Below are 12,512 nucleotides of genomic sequence, written 5' to 3'. Positions count from 1 at the left end.
AGATTATAAACATATTTTCCATTCCAAAGAACAAAAAGACTTTTAGTCTTTCCTTGCCCCTATGACTTACTTTACTGCTTACTTGTGCTCAGGTGGGCTCTAATTTGAAAGAATTACAGTTCTCTTTTCAGGGATCCCTGAAACACCCAGGTAGACCAATACTGTAAATATTAACACAATTTACTATCATTTTAGACCTTTAAAAAAATGTTACTGTTATCAAATGACTAGAAGAGAGATCAAATGTTCACATCTCAAAGAAAGTTTTGCAATGATAAATATGCTAATTACCCTTATATCATCCCACACTACATACATGTATCTAAATATTACTCTGTACCCCATAAATATGTACAATCAATGTTTCAATAAAAATTAATTTTAAAAAATAAAACAATGTTACTAGAACGGAATTATAAGTTTGCAGACATAAGAAGTTAACTGCTCCCCTCACAGCACAAATAATTTGGCAAAAAATTGTACATCAATAAGAGAACCAAGCCCAAAGATACCTTATTTAAAACAAACAAAAAAACCCAGCAGCTCCATGAACCATGAATTCCTAACACAGTGAAAAGATTTTTTTAAAAAAACGTAACCTAAAATGTTGCTTCATCAATTACCTGAGCATCTTAAGGCCAGGATCATTAAAATACTCATATTCAAACTTTGAAATGACTATACTTTGTCAAAGGTAACTTGTGAGCCCTATAGGATTAAATGTAGGATTTAATGTGCCTTCTATTCTTTCCTTATGACAGCGCGAGGTCCTACCAATAATGATCACAGAAGAACGATTTTAATATATTTATAGTACAAAGGACTTTCACATATATCATCTGATCTAACGGGGAAATTATTGTTCCATTGCATAGCTGAAACCAGTTAAGTGGCCTACCCAGGTACAAATAATTAGGTATGGGAAATGAGACTCAAAGCCACACACACGACTAAGAAGTTAGAAACAAAAAGTTCCAAATTTTTGTTAAAAAGAAGCAATTTTGTCTCAACCATCAAAGATGAAACATAAGCTGGCCCATGGCTTACTTGGGAGAATGTGGTGCTGACAACACCAAGTCAAGGGTTAAGATCCCCTTACCGGTCATCTTTTTTTTTTTTTAAAAAAAAGGCTGCAACATATTGACCTGTAGATATATTAATGGATTTGGAAGCCAAGAAATCTACACCTCATCCCTAGTCAATGTGGGGATGACTAAGCTTGTTCTCCCACTTTGTGAAAGTGGGGCTAATACTATCTAATTTCTCCTAAGTCTGAATGCATACTCAAGATGACAGATACGAGAAAGAATATGAGCCCACCAAAAAAAAGAAAAGAACTAAATGATTCTGAAATATACCAAGAAGAAATCTATATATTGTTAGTTTCTTAGGTGTGTTAACAGTACAGGTATTGTGTTACTGTTACATAGATTGTCCTTTTGCTTTAGGTAGGTTTCTTGTTAAGCAGTATTTTGGTTTTGATCCAATCTGATAGTTCCTTTAATATAATACAGATAAGTTTAATCCAGTTAGGTTTATTATGATGAATAAACTAGAGCTTATTTCTTCTCCCTTACTTTGGTTTCTGTTTATCATTCTTTTTCTTTGTATCTTGCTTTTTATCTTGCTTTTTCCTATTTCCTTCCCTCAGAGTTTGGATGATAAGGTTTAAACTTCTGCTTATTCGGATGCAAGAAAATTCACTTCTTGTGTCAGTGTATACCTATCCCTAATTTTTTAAGATGCATGTATAAATTAAAATTTTCTAGTAGTGGTTGTTTTGTTTTGTTGGCTCCTAAACCAAAGACCCTTACCAAGTTTAAACTATCCACTGAATAATCAATTCTACCCCACCCATCTTGCTGTCATTTTATCTTTTTAAAAAAAATACTAGTAAATTTTAAACAATCAATATAGTTAAACTTACCAACATATTTATATCAATTTCATTGTTTCTTACACCCCCACAAATTTCCTTTGGACTTACATTCCCTCATGCTAAACACATACTTTAATGATTATTTTAATGAGAGCCAACAGTTGGTGAACTCTCTTGGTACTTCATAGATATGCCTTCTTTCTACTCTCCAGTCTTATTTCTCACAAGACCTCTTCCATGCCAAACTCGCCTACAGCACCTAATGACCTTCGCTCACATTTGGTATCCCATCCCCTCCTGTACACACAATATATGACAGTTCATTTTACAAAATTCAAATCTCTTCCACGAGGCTTTTTCCTGAAACCCCCACCTCTCTCCCAGACAGAAATAACCACTTTCTCTCTCATGTATTCTTACCATTACTTGCACTAATAAGAAAAACAGCTCACTGCACTCATTTGTTTTGTCTATCCTCCTAGGATCTGTACCTGGTAGGTCACTTAACTGGTTTCAACGATGAAATGGAACAATAATTTTCCCCATTAGATGAGATGAGATGATACATGTGAAAGTCCTTTGTACTATAAATACATTAAAATCATTCTTCTATGATCATTATTGGCAGGACCTCTTGCCATCATAAGGAAAGCACAGAAGGCACATTAAATCCTACATGGATTGTAGGAGTTATAACAGGGCTCACAAGTTACCTTTGACAAAGTATAGTCATTTCAAAGTTTGAAAATGAGTATTTTAATGATCCTGGCCTTAAGATGCTCAGCTAATTGATGAGGCAAAGTTTTAGGTTACCTTAAAAAAAAAAAATAATACCCTAAAAGTAGAGCTGGTTCCCAACCTTTTTCCCACCAGAGCACACACAGAAAATAGTATCTGTAGAGCCGACAAGAACATACAGTTAAGTCTGCTCTCACCTGGATAGGACTGGTTGAAGGTCTCTGATTGACCCAGTTACCACTTGGCTGCCAAGGAGCCAAGAGGATTACTTTACCAGCACAACTGTAACCCATTTAGGACCCACTAAATGGGAAGCTCCATAAGACCAGACCTTATTATCAAAATCATCTCTGTAGTCTCAGAACCCACACACACGCTGATACAATGTAGGTCTCCATTAATACTTCCTAGAAGCGCTTACCAAAGAAAGGTACTCTATACCAAAAAAAGAGCCACTGTTAGCTTAAAAAAAAATCCCTTCCCTCATGAAAACCACTCAATCACTCCCAGGCAGAGGCTTATCAGGTCACTAAAATAAAATCAAAGACAACAATACCCTAACTCCACTAAAAGATACTATGATTTAAGCCACTATTTACAAGTAGGAAATGCATGGATGGTTCCTGTACCAATGAACAATGAACGTTTCAATAAGAACATCTGTCAGTTAGCACTGAAATAAACATCCACTTCTTGTTTTGAGTTGGAAATATATTTTTATTGGTAGGCAGCTTTAGACATTTGGATTACTACAGATGCAGAATCTAAGCAAGCTTATTCATCACACCTTTAGACACAACAGAAAAGCATAAGCCGGTGAACAAAGAAGATTATAAAGAATTACCTCACACAATCAGGTTCTACACTAATATCTTACATTTTAACTATCACAAGTCTTGATTGAATTTCACTTCTGTGAAAGCAAAGACTAATAGTTTTTCTTACAAAACTATTTATATAAACTGTCACTCTCACTTCCTTCTAATAGAAATCTGTCCATAAGATACTAAATGATCAAATCTTATATATGGGTATTTTCAACAATAATGCATCTCTGAGAGTTTTCAATTCAGCAACCCCTAAGTCTTCATAATATCTTGCACTTACACTATTCTCCCAACACCTTAAAGTACTGTATAGATATTTAAATAGTCCTCTTCCAGCCCTTGAGACAGGGAGAGAGCAGGCTTTAGACAAGACATCAAAGAGCAGGATGGTTAAATGCAGTATAAGCCAACAAGAGATGTCATTCCAGTAAAGGACAGGGGTATAAGGGAACCAAGTGTAATAATGTGGCCTCAGTAAACAACAGGAAAATCTAAAGGGAGTAAGGCCTGCATCTGACTTTAATACACACACCCTGTTCTAATCATAACAAAAGGCTGCTGTGCTTTTTTCAGTGTAAAATAAGGTAAAAATTTTCTTCTAAAAGTAGTATTCCCAACTTATCTAAACTTCTAAAACATTTGAGAATGCCTTAAAGCAGACCAGTTATTTTTGTTCCAAGACAAAAGGAATAAAATCTCTTTCTACAAACTCTTCAAAACAGAGAAAGACAATCTACATTCTTAGTTTTAATATAATTTAATCTACTTAATTTCAAAATAAATTAGTGCTTTCTCAGAGGCATAAACCACTAATAAATTGTTTATGATGAAAATGAACTGACACGAATGCATTTCACAAAACAAATTTCAATTTGTTAGTATTTTTTGAGCTAACAGATTAATTAGTAGGGGCAGTAAGTACTTCTTAACCATACGGAAGGAAGCAAATCACTTTAGAAGGGTAATAATAATAATGGCCAACACAACATAGTGTTTACCATGGGCCAGGTACTAGTCTGCGACCCTATGAACTAGATGTTATTTCATCCCCACTTTATAGATAACGAAACTGTGGCACAGAAAGGTAACTTATCCAAGGTCATACTCACAGCTAGGGAAATAAATAGGGAATCTTGAAAAACGGAACCAATTCAAATCCTTTTTTTTTTTTTTTATGGTATTGGCCACAAAAAAAAAAAAAAGTCAAAAATGAGTAAACAGGCTGGTCCGATGGTAGTGGGTTATTAGAACTCAGTAACAGTGTCACTAAAGTTGGTATACAACCCCCCACTGCTAAATTTGACTGGCTAAAAATAAAATTAAATTAAAAACTGAGTAAGCAGCTATGTGGATTAGCCTGTTGGTGACTAAAATGATGATATCACTAAACTCCAGTAAATGCTGCTAAATGAAGAAAAATATATTTACTTAGGACTGTAATTTTTCATAAGTTCTGTAACATTAAAAGAAAGAGGGCTGGCCAGTTAGCTCACTTGGCTAGAGCATGGTGCTGATAACACCAAGATCTAGGGTTTGGATCACCTTAAGAGCTAGCTGCCAAAATTTAAAAAAAAAGAAACTAGGCATAATTCATATTTATCTATGCCTAAATCCATGCTCTTTATATTATCTAAATCATGTTAGTCCTCCCCAAATGATGACCATGATATCAATAATCATTTATAAACTACCAAAGGATCAGAGAGTACTGAATTTTAGATCTAGAAGGAAACAAACATATAAGGAGTATTTATTAAAGACTGTCTAGTCCAATCCCTTTATTTCACAGAGGAGAAAAATCAACTCAAAGTTTTAAGAGACTTTTGCATATATGCACATCAAAATGTCAAAATCTGGGCCGACCCCGGGCACTGGGAGCGCGGCAGCGCTCCCGCCGCGGGTTCGGATCCTATATAGGGATGGCCGGTGCGCTCACTGGCTGAGCGCGGTGCGGCCGGTCACAAAAAAAAAGAAAAAAAAAAAGTCAAAATCTGGGCTGGAATTTACCTTCTGGTCCAACTGCTCTTTTTATTATATCATGCTGTAAGACACATAACAAAATATCATATTAAGTTTCTGGAACAGAGCTACTAAAAGAGAAACCAAAACAAAATTAGATTATTCAAATCCAAAAAATTAAAGTTTCTGTTAAGGAACTATACAAATGCTTAAATAGTTTTTCCTGAGACAGTAAAAGTTTCAGGAGAGCTAGAATAAATAAGGCTTTGAAAACAGGAAGAAAGGAACTTGGTAAGTGACAAAAAGGAGGTAGACTCAATCACTGGGGACTTGGTCAAAAGTCTACAATCAAGTAAGACAACAAGATATGCTGTGATAGTCTGGCTGAAACTGGCCAACATGGATTGTGGTAGAGTGGATAATGAACCTACTTTGAGATCTATTAGAAAAAGGTTAGCTAGACACGGAAGGAGAAAGCCACCAGAAGCAAAGCCATATGATATAAAACAAGACCATTTTATACACACTCTACACTATTGAATATGGTATTTGAAACTATAGTTCTTAAGCATATTATAAGTTTCAAATCCCAACAGTCTTACCTTTATTTGTGATAAGTGCCTAAGATTAGAATAAATCTATCATCTCTTATTAAATTCCATTTCTACTAACTATATAACTTTACCCTCTAATAATCATTAAACATATAACCTGTCATCAACCTAGTACCCTGTCACTGTGCCTTACTGAGATAACAATCTAGCCATATAATCATTTTAAAACATTAAACTCTCCATGCTTATCCTGAAATTGAGCGAATTTTAAAAATAACATGAAAATCATCTATGGGGAAAACAGAATAAAACTGTATCTAGGGAATAAGCAAAATTAAGTTTTTAAAAAAGCCAAATATGCTCTGGGAGGTAAAATATGTGATTTTCTTTTTGCTTTCTTAGAGGTTCTATATTTTCCAGGTTTTCTGTAATAAGAAGGTATCATTTATAATGTCCAAAATGTATTTTAGCCAAATTCAAAAGACCAGCAGGCTTAAATAAAACTTTCACAACACCTCTTCTAAATGTTCTCTCTACACTAAGCCTCAGTATGCTCAAACATTCCTTTAACCATTTATATGACAGAAGACTTTATTTTTGAGGATTTCTTCCTTCCCAAATTAACATTTCTAGTAAAAGCAGCAAAAATTAAATAAGTAGAACAATGGCAACTCACATTTCAATGTTCCTATCATAGAAGCACTATTTTACTAGTAAAATATTAATAAAAACTAATGAAATATTTTATCAGTAAAAGAATTACATTCACCCAATTTCTTGAGAACAAGGAATTTTACCATTTAACAGAACATTCTGACTACATGAAGAGGAAACTACCACCCGCCCCTGTCAACAAAGCATGTGCTATGAGGCTTCCCCCCTCCACCTTTCCTTTTTTTCTGGAGTGACAATAAACTGCTCTGACCACACATGCACTTAGATGGACCCCAGTGAGACTCCGGCAATAAGAAAAGGCAAATAGCCAGCTTCACCTGTGTCGTTTCTTCAATAAGCAGTTTGAAGTTTATCACGCTCAGGGTGCTGTGTGAGGCACAAGCTTTTTCAGAAGTAAAGCCTGTCAGACTCACCTAGCACCTAAGCTGTGGCCTTGGCTTTATTAACACCATGTTCTCATGGATCTATCTCACCCCCTTGTGACTGGGGCGGGCAAGCAGCCAGGACAGTGCCACCCCATGATCTAACTACACCCACCCCCTGCAATGATGTCTTCTCCTTTATCCAATCCCCCTCCCTGCCAATCCCTTCCCAACTAGGACTCCTGCAACCCAAACAGGAAGACACAATAATGATCACGGTCAGAGCCGACATTCACAGAGCTAAGAGTAAATGGAAACTGCCTCCATGCAAGTCGTGACGGTGCCTAGGTTAGCCACCAAACACTGCTCTACAACCTCTGCCTCAATTTCAAAACATGGCCCTCTGCATGTATTCTGCCACTTTCCCCACTATTTCACAATTAGTAAGTATAATATTAAGTATTGGGTAGCTATTCTGTGCCAGGCCCTGAAGTCTGAAACTACCACAGAGGCAAAACAAACACCATGTGATACTGAAAATATATTATTTCATGGAGAAATAAAAAGAGGTATTTCTGGAGTTACCTTCACAAATTTATTCATTGCAATCTAAACATAATCACTCATTTGGGTCAGTCTATCACACTAAAGAAAAACAAATTTTATTAATTTCCACATGTAAGAAGAACAGTGATCGAAAATTGGGGCTAGCCAGGTAGCTCATTTGGTTAGAGCACGGCATGGTAACACCACAGTCAAGGGTTTGGATCCCCTACACCGGCCAGCTATCAAAAAATAAAATAAGACATTTCTGAAGGAATTTGTTTTTAACAGAGTTACTTAACCCAATTATGGTATTGCAGATTTGCCTGGGTACCTTATTTTGACAAATGAAAAAATTAAATAAATGTTAGCATTTATAGAATAAAATCTCAACTCATCCTAAATATTTTCACAGCTGCTGATTCTCGAAGACTTATCATTCTCTTTAAGTTCAGCCTCTCCTCTCTCCACCACTTCACACACACCCGCCAATCTTATTCCGGCTTAACCAAACTCACTCTGGATATCAGTAGGAGCATGATGGACTTTTGGAAACTTTTTTATTGTATGCAGAAGTTAGTGCTTCTGATCAAACTGCAGAAATAAATCATAGTCCTGAAGGCCCTTAAGGCCTTCACAATTTAGCAAGAGACAAGAGAAATATTTACCACACAGTAAATATGATTAATGCTATTGAGATTACAAATACACTGTGAAATTATGAGATTGAGAGTGGGGTTGGACAGGGGTAGGATTATTCAAATTAGGCTACCTGCTTAAGACAGGTACAAACTCGCCAGGCAAGGAGGAGAGAAGTGTTCCAAGCCCAGCAAAAAAGCACCTACAACAAAGGCATAGAGATAAATACCTTTGCTTTTCTTTGACGTTCCATTTTTTAATTCTCAGAAGATGGATGGCAATTTTCTTTAAATTTTAAGACAGCAAATTACTTCGAGATATTTAGTACTATTTGGGGAGTTCATAAGAATTTATTCAAATATGAATACAGCCACACCCTATTTTAATAATAACTATGGAACAATCTCTTTTGACCAGGCATAGACGTTCCTGTATTTGCCAAGAATGCACACACACCACATGCAAGTAATGCACCTGGGTGGAGCCCTAGAAAGAACTTTGGAGTCTGACATCCCACCAGTCCGGGAGATCAGAATCCCACTTACTCGGTGTGTGACCTTAGCAAATTTCTCTGTGCCTCATTGTCCTAATCCAATTATAGCATATATTATATTTATTAACGTTTATTTAAATATAGTTTGTCTACCTCAACTAGAACGTAAACGCAATGAAAGCAGAGACTGTCTTGATCACTACTGTATCCCAGCACTCAAGACAGTCTCTAGTACTTAGCAGGTGCTAAATGAATACTTGATATACCTGACTGAAGTCAGTAGAGTATCACATCACTCCTGAAACCCCAGACTTTGGCAATGAACTGTGACCCCACAATGTGTGTAGCTAGCTCAGCAATCTGGCAAAATTATCACTGTAAGAGATTTAATTATTGCGTTTGTTTTGGAATGGAATAAGATAATAATTGGCATATCTAAAAATAATTAGGCCAAACAATCCTCCGAAATCTTTTCAGTACGCTTGTAGTCCCAGGCTGGCCAGTCAGCTCAGCTGGTTAGAGCACAGCCTTTTAACACCAATGTCAGAGGTTCAGATCCCCTACCGGCCAGCAGCCAAAAAATATATGTATACACTTGTAGTCCCCTTAATACCAATGCTTTCCTAAAACGTAAATTGTGAGAAAAAACAATCCATTTGGGGAAATGAATTCTTCAATGATTCATTCTTCAATATGATTTCTTTAATACTGCAGATTTTAAGCCCATCTGATTTTAGCCACTTTTTTATACTGTCCCTAAGCGTGCAGTAGACAATCTTTCCGATCTGATTCACCACTCGTTAAAGAAAATTACATAAATACACTATCCTAAGATGGAAGACTGCTTAGGGATCTTCTATATGAAATCGGGTGCATAAAAAAGGTTAGAAGATTTCACAAATCTTTAATAACATAACCAGGCCCACGTTGCAAAGAATAACTTTTTTCGGTGATGACTCATAAATTATGATCCCTACATGAGCTCGTAAGGAGCTAATAAAACGAATTTGTCTCATCATGTGGAAAACTGTGGTCTTTCTGGCCAAGCACAAAAACAAGTTTTAAATGCGCCCACGTTTTTGCTTAATTCGGGACTTTCAACAAGCATTAGCACTTTTCCCTTAAAGTTTATTTAAAAACCCTAATAAAACAAATACGAAATCCCTTGCAATCAGTCCCTACACAGATACACAGATGTGCTCGGTGTATTTAAGTTAACAAATGACACGAGAGCTCACGCTGTTTTTCAAGATTGACGGGGATTGCCACTGACAAGACTGGAACCTAGACACATAGTTGGGAACAGGAGAGCTCGTGCCTCTCAAGGTGGAAAAACGGGGAAAATTTCAACAACATTTACTTAAAGTTTCCACCTCCATTCACACCCCCTTCCTCCCAGCACGGGGAAGGGGACTCGGCCTCACCAGAGGCGCGAAGAGGAAATCTGCTCTTGACTTCCGTCCTCTCCCCGGCCAGGATGAGCGCCTGCCCACCCCAGCCGAGACCCTTCCTTCCTGCCCGCAGACCCCCACCCCCGCCCAAGGACACCTCCCTGCTCGGCGCACGGCCAGAAAGAGCAGGAGAAGGCGCTGCCCCGCGTCCCCTCCCCTGCGACCCCAGCCCATGGCCGCGATCCCCATCGCGTGCGCCGGCCGGGCTCAGCCACAGGGTCCCGAAGGCCGGTGCCCGTCCCCCGCCACGTCCGGTACGGTCGCCCCCTCACGGCCACCCTCGCGCCGCCCCAGCCCGCCAGGCGCCGCCCCCTCCCCCGCCGCCGGGGGCCGCTAATCCTCGCGCGCTCCCCGCCTGCGCCGTCCGACCGCCCCCGCCGCGGTCGCCGGTCCCCGCGCTAGGCCCCGCGGGCGCCGCGGTGAGGGGTGGGACCAGCGCTCGCCCACCGCAGCCTCCGGGCCGCCCCGCCACGCTCCCGCCGCACCTACCATGGTACAGATGGAGGCGAATTTGGAGACTGTCATTAGGATTTCCATCCGCCCAGCGCCATCTTCCACCCAATCACAGCGGCGGCGGCGGCGGGCGGGGGAGGAGAGGAGCCGGGCCGCCCGTTCGCACCGCAGCCCGCGGGCGGACCCCGAGCTGCCGCGGACCCACACCCCGAGCCTGCTGGGCCGCCGCTGCCTTCGTCGCCGCCGGCGCTCAGGCACTCCCGGCCTCGGGCCCCAGCCCCCGCCTGCCGGCCGCCCGCCCCCGGCTCCGCCCCGGCGCAGGGCGCAGCCGCCGCCTCGGGGCCCGCGCCTGCCCGCGAAGCCGACCGCTGCACACCCCTCCCAGCGCGCTGGGGAGCGGGTTCCGCCGAGGCCCTAAAGCCCGGCCTTCCCAGCGGCTGCGCAGCCCAACGGCCCCGCCCACCCCGGCGCCCGCCTGTCCGGCCCCGGAGCGCCAGCCGCGAAGCTCCGGCCCGCCCCACTCCCTGCGCGCGGCCGGGGGCGGGCCGAGGGCGGGCACTGCCTTCTGCCGCGTCCCTCGTGCTCCTAGAGCCCGTCATACCGCAGCACGGGCGAAGGGACCGCCAGCCCCTACTGCTGAAGCAGGAAACGGAGGAGGTGATCTGGATGGTTTGGGGTGGGGTGGGAGGATACCTGCTTCTGTACGGTTGAAATAACCCTGCTGTACGTCGCAAACACTCGGTTTGTTTCTTTTTGCATATAAAGGGTTGCTCGCCTGGGTCAAACACGGAAACTTAGAAAAAGATAGATTAATTAAATGAAAACAAAGAAGCAAAGAATAAATTATATATGTTTAACTCTTTGAATTAAGAAGAAAGGTAAGTAATGGGGGAGGGGAGCGAATCCTGCCTTCCTGCCACCTGCCAGTTGACCATAAATTTAGAATATGTTTCTAAATGTCTGCAGATTGAGCTGCAAAATAGTGAAGACCTCAGCCCAGCAGTGATGACTTATGAGAGACAAGAAGTCCGTCCCACAAGTGAGAAAAATGTCCTGTGAGAAATACCTAAGGGTGCCGGCTAGTGGGATGGAAAGTTTCTGTTTTCTGCTTTTATAAAATTAGTCATTGCACACTGTTCTTCATGTCTGACAGCTCAGCTTTATTTTCTCCTATTTGAGAAAGTAGTTCAAGTGAGTAGAATAACTTCATAAATTATCATTAGAAAGCTTGTGATTTTTTTGATTTGTGATCTAGCAATGTGTGGTTTTCTAGATATTCCCATTTCAGGGGATCTGAGGGCTTGAATTCAGATGAAACACTAAAGTCAGGAATGCCTCACCTCATAGGTTCAAAGCATTCAAAAAACAAAGCATTCAAACAAAGTTTGGGTAAAAAATAGATTTCTGGTACATGAATACTGTTTCCATAGTGATTCCATTATAAGCTTGCTTGAGGGAAAAAAATGCAGATTGAATATAGCCAAGTCCCAAGGTAGCCGGCCTGGTTCTCCAGATGCCTCCCTCTTAGCCCTGATATCCAAGCCAGTGGCCTCCCTCCCTTGACTTGCGGGTGTAGGGATCTGAATTCTTTCTTGCTGCGTTCTACCCCATGTTTGGACAAGGGCTTCTACATCTTAGAACTCTAAGGCCTGCCTAGACCTCATCCCAGGCCATGCCCCTGTCTACTTTGCCCATCCTAATAAATGGTCGTGGTCATCCTGTCCTCCCTACTTGCTATTCTGTTTCAGCAAACAGGTCTAATGTACCAGAATTTGAGCCCCACTTCATCCTATACTGCCCACCAATATGCCTCTATGTCCATGAATCCTAACATGTCACAGGAACAGAGGCCACCAGCTTTGCACATAAGTTTATATAAGAAAAAGGCCTTTTTCAAATGGATTTCTAATAGAATTATCTGTAGTGTGTCTAATTGATG

At 40.6% G+C, this 12,512-nt stretch overlaps 1 protein-coding gene across 1 annotated transcript in view; it reads right to left on the bottom strand.

Annotated features, from left to right (window-relative positions):
* Nucleotides 1-10,853, bottom strand: part of USP12 (ubiquitin specific peptidase 12) — an 87,894-nt gene extending 77,041 nt beyond the window's left edge. Inside the window, exon 1 of the mRNA XM_063102879.1 lies at nucleotides 10,610-10,853. Within this exon, the coding sequence (XP_062958949.1) occupies nucleotides 10,610-10,657 (48 nt within the window). The 5' untranslated portion in view covers nucleotides 10,658-10,853. The remainder of the gene's footprint in view (nucleotides 1-10,609) is intronic.
* Nucleotides 10,854-12,512: the final 1,659 nt, after the last annotated feature.

This window comes from Cynocephalus volans, chromosome 7 (assembly GCF_027409185.1).
Source record: "Cynocephalus volans isolate mCynVol1 chromosome 7, mCynVol1.pri, whole genome shotgun sequence".
Classification (NCBI taxonomy): Eukaryota; Metazoa; Chordata; class Mammalia; order Dermoptera; family Cynocephalidae; genus Cynocephalus; species Cynocephalus volans.
This window is presented reverse-complemented; position numbering and strand designations above follow the sequence as displayed.